This window comes from Monopterus albus, unplaced genomic scaffold, assembly GCF_001952655.1.
Source record: "Monopterus albus unplaced genomic scaffold, M_albus_1.0 scaffold572.1, whole genome shotgun sequence".
NCBI lineage: Eukaryota > Metazoa > Chordata > Actinopteri > Synbranchiformes > Synbranchidae > Monopterus > Monopterus albus.
Window position 1 is genome coordinate 1 of NW_018128452.1, and position 9,048 is coordinate 9,048.

General features: G+C 39.1%; 1 protein-coding gene across 1 annotated transcript; it reads left to right on the top strand.

Moving 5' to 3' along the window:
* The first annotated feature begins 2,174 nt into the window (after positions 1 to 2,174).
* Positions 2,175 to 7,233, top strand: LOC109953191 (lysosomal thioesterase PPT2-A-like). The gene is made up of 8 exons (XM_020588614.1): positions 2,175 to 2,351; positions 4,656 to 4,809; positions 5,018 to 5,113; positions 5,258 to 5,365; positions 5,474 to 5,557; positions 5,674 to 5,758; positions 6,866 to 6,920; positions 7,051 to 7,233. The coding sequence occupies exons 1-8, from the start codon at positions 2,175 to 2,177 to the stop codon at positions 7,231 to 7,233; spliced, it is 942 nt and encodes a 313-aa protein (XP_020444270.1).
* Positions 7,234 to 9,048: the final 1,815 nt, after the last annotated feature.

Consider the following 9,048-nt stretch of genomic DNA (forward strand, 5'->3'; position numbering starts at 1 on the left):
GTTAGGACTGGATCAGGTGACCCTGAGTTTTTCCTCTCCCCTCTCCTTTCCTCTATCTCTATGCTTCTATATGCCACCATTACACATCACTAACTTTGTGTCTCCTCTCTCCCATAGTGTGTCCTCTCTCTCTCCTTGTACTTTTCTGCAGGTTGCCGTGGTTCTGGAGCTTTACATTTCTGATGAGCAGTCACCGGCCACACGAACCTGCCCAGTATTTGATTGTTGTTTGTTGTGTGCCGTTGCTTTTTTTTATTCTCTCTCTCCTCTATTCACTCACCCCAACCGGTTGAGGCATGAAGGTCACCCACCAAGAGGTCAAAGGTTTCTTCTGTTAAAGGGAGTTTTTCCTCCCTGTTGTTGCCAAGTGCTTGCTCAAGGGGCATTTGTTGGGTTTTCCTCTGTAATATTAATAATAGTAAGGTCTAGACCTTACTTTGTAAAGTGTCCTGAGATGCCTTATGAGATGGCTTATGATTTAATGCTATACAAATAGATTTGAATTTGCATTTATTCAAATTCAAATGTATTTGTCTGACAAACAGTCCCTGCTCAGGATGAATCCATAGGTCAATATTTGGCTGCTGAGTGCCATCATCCTTTTCCTTTCCCTCCATGTCTTAGTCTCCTATGCTGAACCTCTACCAGTGAGTACTCAAGACTAAGAAGTGGAGGGAAAGGGAGGGGATGATCACACCCAGCAGCAAAATATTGACCATTGACCATATTTTTGATTAATTTTTTTCCTATTTAGTGGTCATATTCTAAAGATGTCCCATCATTTATTGTGTACTCTGTAATTTGTTTTATTTAAGTTTTATTTGATCATTGATTTATTTCAGCAGATGTAAATTTCTAATCTGGGGTTCAGTAAAGTCTTAATTCGAAACATTTGATCAAACTATTTTTTTTTTTTCAAATATGGCCATCAAGGCCATCAAAGATGGCTATGTCATGCAGGTAAACAACTTCACCTTTTATTTGCCTTTGTCAAGGCTTATGGGGAAACTCAGAAGAGGCTGAAGATAGCTGAAGAGGATGATTGTACCCAGCAGCCAAATATTGACCCAGGGAGGAATCCTGAGCAGACAAAGTGACAGGGAGAGGTTTTAATAAAGAAATTCATTGTTATTACTTGGTTACTCAAAGTGATATTACAGCAATATATGAAAGTTATTCCATGAAATGAAAGGAAGTGCTGTCTTGATGGACACGTTTCTGTCCCTTTTCATAAATATCTGACAACTGTGAAACTGTTTATCCTGACATCACAACAGAAGACAGCAGACACGTGATTGGTAAAAACAATAAATCTCCAGAAAACAGGATGTGGGGGCGGTGAGGGGCAAGGTGCAAAAAATCTTGACCATAAATAACTCACTTGACAGAAGGGGGATTTTATATCTCTCTGACAAGCAAGTGTAAAAGATTAATAATAATAGCACTTATACAGTGCTTTTCTACCTTACCTCAACAACGTGCTTTACAGATTAGCCCACTTACCCATCCATACACACACACACACATTGATATTTTTATCCTTCCCAGCTACATACATGAGAGGGTTAGAATTATAGAAATATGCCCAGTGTTTGTCTTTTTGTTGTGGCTTGTTGCTTTTCTTTTCGTTTCTCTCCTCTATCCACTCATCCCTACCAGTCGAGGCAGAAGGCTGCCCACCAAGAGCTGGGATCTTTTGGACGTTTCTTCCATTTAAGGGAGGTTTTCCTCCTCAAGTGCTTGCTCAAGGGGAAATTGTCAGGTTTTACTTATAATAGTTTAAGGTCTAGACCTGATTTTGTGAAGTGCTCTGAATTGATTGTTGTTGTGATTTGGCACTATACAAATAAATTGAATTGACCTGAACTGAACTAAACTGAACATAATGTAGGCCAGTACAATGCCAGTGTCAGAAAATTGACATAACCTGTGCAAATAAAGTTGGAACCTAAAATTTAAATGGGGGTGAGCTTATACACCACCCAAAAAGGCAACCCAGTAGGAGTGGCAGGGAAGGAAATGGGCACATGCTCTCCAAGTCTGCACAAAAGAGTTGAAAGAGATCAGTAATTACTTCTCACCACTGCACTCATTATCTCCAGGGCAAAGATTTCTCCGATTCATTCTCTTGATCCTCAGTCGCGTTCAGCCAGGAGTCTCACCTGTGATCAGATATGAACATCAGAGCATCACCGCTGCTGCCAGTGCTGCTGCTGCTTCTGCTTAAAGAGTTTTCCACTGCCAGCAACAACTTCAGCTACATTCCTGGCAACTACAAGCCTGTAATCGTTGTGCATGGAATTTTTAGCGCAGCAGAATATTTACAGAATCTGTCTCATTACATAACCACGGTAAGACATCACACAAGTGCAAAGATGTAGGCTATTAAATAAGTTTCAGTTTGGGAGCTCAAAATGTTTCAGGTTTTGGTGAAATTGTCATAAATTTCTAAATTCAATTAAAGAGACAATAGGTGTGCCAATTAAAGTGTCCATGAGTGTAGTTGTTTATGCATTAATAAACAAAAGGTTTTTTTTATTATGACTATGTTACATTTTATCTAAGGAAATTCTTGATTCTTCTGTCAAACCCTGGACTAGGCATGAATAAAATTTATTTGTGGGCTTTAGAGCTGCAGTAGATCACTTTACAGATTATTCTAGAGGCAGATTTCAACAGAAGTGAAAAAAGAAAGTGATGATTTCTGTACCTCTGTCATTTTCTATTCCTCAAAACTGTTCTGTTTTGCATAGACCTATATGATCCAGGTCAAGGGGATGTTCTTCCAGTGTTCCCACAGAAAAACAGTTTCTATGACATTTTCAATGGCGTTGTGTCAAAAAGGGGATGACATCGTAAACTAAGTTCCTCTGTGTTTAAATCATATGTATTAGTCAAAGAAGATGCTTTATGACCAACTGATTACTTGAAGGCTGTCACATTCTCTAAATCTCTCTCTCTCTCTTATACATGCACACACCACACTGTGTTTTCATTCCTTGTGGGGACTTTACATTAACTTACATTCATTTCCTATAGGTCAAGGTCAAGCGTTTATTGTCATATGCACAGTGAGGAAGCCTGTTTCCCTGTACAATAAAATTCTTAATTTGCCGTCCACACAAATGCCACACAATATAAGAGAAATGTAACGCAGATACATAGGTAACACAAAAACTAAATCTCAAAATCTAAGGCACTGTAAAACTGTAAAAGAACACAATATTATGAAGAGCAAATGTATGCTACATGGGAGCTGTGTGTGCAAATATTCAGCAGTGAGTGTGCAATTATTCATGTGCAAACAGTATGTGGGGTGGAATTATATGACCTAGTTCCTGAGTCAGCTGTTTAGGAGACTGTTGGCCTTCAGAAAGAAAGAGTTTTTCAGTCTAGAGGTCCTTTATTTCACACTTGTGAACCTCCGGCCGGAGGGTAAAGAAGTGAACAGTTCATACTGGGGGTGGGTGAGGTCTTTGAGGATGGAGGCAGACTTCTCCTGTAGACTTATCCTAACCTTAACCAGAACCACTACTTACCTAATACCTAACCTCACCCTAAACCTTAAACCATGCTGCCACCATAAAATTGAGTGATTGCCTTGTGGGGACCAGAGACTGGTCGATGGCCGAGTCCCCACAATGTGTGCTAACGGGTTTTGGTCCCCATAATGTAAGTAATACAAAGGTGCACACACAAATGTTCAGTGCATTAATGTATGACTATTAGTATGCTGTGTTTATTTTCTGGAATTTTCTTGTCTCTCTCTCTCTCTCTCTCTCTCTCTCTCTCCAGTCTCTCTCACATCACGTTAGGGTAAAAAGATAAAGACGACTATACAGCGTAACAAAAAAAAAGCTATCTGACTTGGCTCTAACAACAAAAAGTAAGAATTATTAAACATAGAAACCATCAAGAAGAGCCAAACACTGCAAAACTCACACTAAATGAACTCAATAATCCAATAAACTGCTCACAATGAATATGCTCAATTGATTAAAAAAAAAAAACAGATTATGAAAAAAAAAATGTCAAAAGTCCTCTCTTTAGTGAAGTGTCATGTTACTGTCCGGAATTCTGCACTCTTCTGAAAAATGCAAATACTGCAGACAAGCCTAGAAAGAACTTTGTTTTTAATATTACACCTACAGACTAACAATAAACATGCTGCATTATGAATTTTGTCAGCAATCACGTAATACCTGCCAGGCACTATTACAGCTTTTATTCATCTTTCAGCTACTCCAGTTTTTTGGAGGGTACCACAGTGGATCCCAAAGATCCACATATGTGATTTGGGACAGCTTTTTTTTGCCAGGTGCCCTTCCTGACACAACCGACCCATTTTACCTAATGCTATCTGTAATTTAAACATTTAAACATGTTTTTCTAATCTACCAGATGGAAACCAACATATCAGCCTGTTTGGGAACCAACATGATGACAGAAATAAATAAATAAAAATAAAAACCATGAAGAAACCAAAAGTAAAAAAGTTCACCAAGTGAGCTGTTGTATTTTCAGCTACAACTAAGTACTGCATTTGGGATGTGTGGGATTGATTTGACTTTCAATACACTTGACCCTCTGATACTCCAGCTTTTCTTGAACATGTTTTTCTCTGTATATAAATAAATATGTTTATTCATTCCCAGGCACATCCAGGCACTCAGGTGGAGGTGATTGACTTGTACGACTATGCGCTCAGTCTGACACCATTGTGGGTTCAGGTCGAAGGCTTCAAGAAAGCCATCGATCCCATCATGCAACAGGCTCCTGATGGCGTGCATCTTCTGTGCTATTCACAAGGTCCTCTTTCTCTCCCTGAAGATGTCTACTGTATATATATTTACAAATCAAAATGTCAATTTTTTAAATCTCAGGGTTGACATACAGCTGTGTACGAATTTTCATTTTTTAAATTTTCATTGACAAGCACCGGTGTTACTAGTCTCTATCTTTGTGTCCGTCATGACATTGAGTCTGCATACACAGCATACTCTCCTTGTTTTCTAAGGTGGTGTAATTTGCAGAGCACTTCTCTCTACAAGTCCAAACCACAATGTGAACACCTTCATTTCTCTGTCAGCGCCACTGGCTGGGCAATATGGAGGTCAGGGGTCTTCAATTCACGTTTAAAGCATGTCTAGATAACCCTCATTCTCCTGGCAAAGATGATGACTGTATAGTACTCTCACTTAATTCACCAGAACTTTTAAAACAATTCTAAATTGCAAAATATTGTATTTCTCCACAGACACAGAATACTTGAATGCGGTTTTTCCAGACAAAACTAAGGATGTAGTGTTTGCAGCTTGCTACAACATCGTGGGACAGAATATATCTATTTGCAACTACTGGAATGGTGAGAATGAGGGAGCAGGGTCTGGAAAACCTGCACATGGCATTACCTTTACCCTTTAACAAAACATTCATGTAGCAGACCTACAACAAATGTATGTTTTATCCACAGACCCTCACCACAGGTCCCTCTACTTGAATAACAACAAATTTCTCCCGGTGCTTAACGGTGAAACACCTCACAACCAAATGCAAGGTAAGAGAATGAATAAGCCTACTGTTGTGGCCATGTTCTACTGTATACCTGTGGATGTAAAATACAAGTGTGTATTGAACAAATGAATGGTGTATTTCTCCATTTCACTTCCGCAGCCTGGAGGGAAAACTTCCTCCGCATCAAAAATCTTGTGCTGATTGGTGGACCAGACGATGGCGTCATCACACCATGGCAGTCCAGGTTTCATTGTCGTTTTATAATCCATATGCACGCGCTTTCATTTTAATGTGTCTGTGATAAATAAGCTCGAGTAAGTAAGTAAACCGCTGAGGGGTATAGCAGGTTTTGTATCATATGCTCATGATACTCTATTTCTTTTCTGTCTTAACAGTAATTATCACTCCCAGTACTATGAATAAAATATAGATAAATAAAACCTAATTTTTCTCTTTCCCCAAAACAATTGAATTTCTCTCTAGATATATTTTTAGTCTGAACTAATGTGCCTGAAGGAGGCAGAGCGGGTCACTTCCTAACCGGAGTGTGCTGCAATGCATAGAAAAGCGCTATACAAATATAAGACTATTTACCATGTGTGTGGAATAAATGAGGACAAATTTACAGTTTACAGGATAGGAGTCTTTACATACATGATTATGTCTTTAAGAAGGAATCAGACACATCACATTTTACCAAAACAAAGAAAAATCATCACAAATACAAAAGAAAAACAACTCTAGCATATTTTTTGACTGTAATGAATAAAAATAAACAGAGATCCAATTGATGAATATTATATTTGCATCTGTTTTTTAATTCTTTAGCTTTGATTATGTTACAAGAAAACAATAAACAATAAACAATAGCTTCCTTTAAGTTACTTTTAAACAGGAACAGGAACACCATCTCTGGTTCTCAGGCTGCAATTACACCCTCTACCAATCAGAACATAGAGCAGTAGAACTAATGTATCCTGAAAGGCGAAACCATGTACACAAAAGCTCACTGCTGACTTGTAAACCCTAATATCCATGAATGCATGTTAGCACTTAATTTGACATTTATCAACCTCTCTCTTCTCTTCCCTGGCAGCTTAACAGTCCAAGGCTTCTGCTTAGAAAGGTTTTAGTGACTAAATCAAACTGAAACATTAAAAGTGAGGGAGACAAAAATATGATTCTGAAAAGTGGAAGTTATACCATTGCCTTACATAGATACACAGCTTCAAGGCATTAGAAGAAGTAAAGCTTTCAAAGTGTGCATTGAGAGAACCTTTTCTGGTCAAAATAGCAGCAGAGGTTTTGGGTCCTTGTTACCTGAACTGACTGTTTCCTCTTTTCTACACAGCCACTTTGGATTCTATGACAACAACGAAAATGTTGTAGAAATGAAGGACCAGGAGGTAAGTTGCAAATTAATCTACAGTACAGTAAATATTTCATTTCAACTCTTTCCAACCCTACATCTGCTCCTATTTCTCTACCACAGTGTGTTGGGTAACCTGTCCCGCTCTTCTTCTCTCTCTTTGAAAGTATTATGAGAACGATACATTTGGGCTGAAGACGCTGGATACTCGTGAGAATGTGTCAGTGTGTGTTCAGTCTGGAGTGAAGCACTTAGACTTGCCCAACAACTACACAGTGTTCATGAACTGCATAGGCTGGACCAGAAACTACACAGTGTTCATGAACTGCATAGAGAAGTGGCTCACATGAAAACCAATCACCTACAGAGTGTCAGAGCTATTCATGACTATTTGATTATGTTGAAATAGATCATGCTTGTGCAGAGATTTGCAGATGATTGATGTTTTATGCATTAATATGTTGGGAAGATTGTCTGAAATTGGGTGCAGCTCTTTATTTTCCCAACCACTTGAATTTTGGTGATACCTTGTCATCAGATGTTTTAATTTGTGTATGGAGATAGGAAACCTTATAATCATTTGCTTCGCAGCAGCATGTTAGCACACTCAAAACTTAAAGCACCACTGTACCTTATGTATTGGACATTTATTGATCCTTTTAATAAAATCTGAAATGTTGTGCAGTGAATCTTTGTACAAAAGTCATTTTCTGCATTGTTATTGGTACGTGTGATTTTTTTAAAATTTACATTCAACCATTACCCAAACAATAAAACTTACAGTCTAAGTTCCACATGTTCCTTTCACAAGTTACTCTAGGCTGTTTTTGAAAAGGCATTGTTAGAAATGGTTGATGCTACCCACAAAGCATCACTAATAAATCAACAATTACTTTATAGTGTTCAAGGTTTGTTCTCAGTGTGTGAACAATAAAACAGCTTTCAGGGGAACTCACTTTTTCATGGTCAGACTAAATGACAGATACAACATCTATAAAGCAAATGAAAGAAAGTCACTTTCGGCTTTTCCCGTTTAGGGGTCGCCACGTTTACATTTGGCACGTGTTTTATGTCGGATGCCCTTCCTGACGCAACCTTGATTCGAACCTGAGGTGTAGCAGCGAAAGCGTTGCGCCTTAACCACTAGCCTACCAGGGACGGAACTATAAAGCACATGATTTAGCTTTTTTATCATGATTCCTATTGATCAGAATATGAATAATAAGAATAGAAAAACAGATGACAAGAAGGCGTTCAGCACCACAGAGAACATCAAGGGGAGAGATATTTTACTATGTGCACCCTCCTGTATGAATATGTAGACCCTTGTATTCCTGAGTGTTAGGGGCAGCATGGTGGTGCAGTGATTAGCACTGTCACCTCACAGCAAGAAGGCTCTGGGTTCGGGTTTGAACGTTCCCCCTGTGCCTCGGTGGGTTATCTCCGGGTACTACGGCTTCCTCACCCTGCGTCTAAAGACACGCAGCTTAGGTTGATTGGTGAATTGGCCATAGGAGTTAGTGTGTGTGTGTGTGTGTGTGTTGCCCTGTGATAGACTGGCGACCTGTCCGGGGTGTACCCCACCTCTCGCCCAATGTCAGCTGGGGTTGGTTCCAGACCCCCCATGACCCTCATTAGGATAAGCGGTATAGACAATGGATGGATGGATAGCCATGTTGTACTTTGGAGGTGAGAAGTGTTGATGCAAAAAAGTGAGGAAGCCACAAGAGGGCAACAGAGAAGTGGTAACACTGTTGACTAGGCAAACTTGACTTGATTGAAACTATGTTTGTGTAGAGTATAAATGTTCCTTTGAAAAATTATGTTCATGGGGACAGGCCTTGCTTGCTAGAAGAAAGTTAGAAATTGGCACTATGGCTGCGGAGATGCAGAAAGAAAACCAAGGGGCACTTCAGTACAGCAGCCTACATCTCATTCTCACTGGACATTATAATAGGGCAAACAAAAGATACTTGTGCACACAAAGGGCTGCAGTCGTCTGAAATGTGAGTAGTTAGTGAGAAGTTGTATTTTCATGCTTTCAAAATACAAAGCATTAGAATAAACATGAAATGATAAATTCTAACAGAGGTAGGGATCCTATATTTCCCATCATTTGTTGTGTCAAGAAAGTAAAACACAAATTCATTTTGGCTTGATTAGAT

What these genes read in the sequence shown, in the direction of transcription:
- LOC109953191 (XM_020588614.1), top strand. Translation starts at nt 2,175, where the DNA reads ATGAACATCAGAGCATCACCGCTGCTGCCAGTGCTGCTGCTGCTTCTG. An exon ending in ACTGGCTGGGCAATATGGAG is followed by an intron (nt 5,114 to 5,257) that starts GTCAGGGGTCTT and finishes ATTTCTCCACAG; the next exon opens with ACACAGAATACTTGAATGCG. An exon ending in TATTTGCAACTACTGGAATG is followed by an intron (nt 5,366 to 5,473) that starts GTGAGAATGAGG and finishes TTTTATCCACAG; the next exon opens with ACCCTCACCACAGGTCCCTC.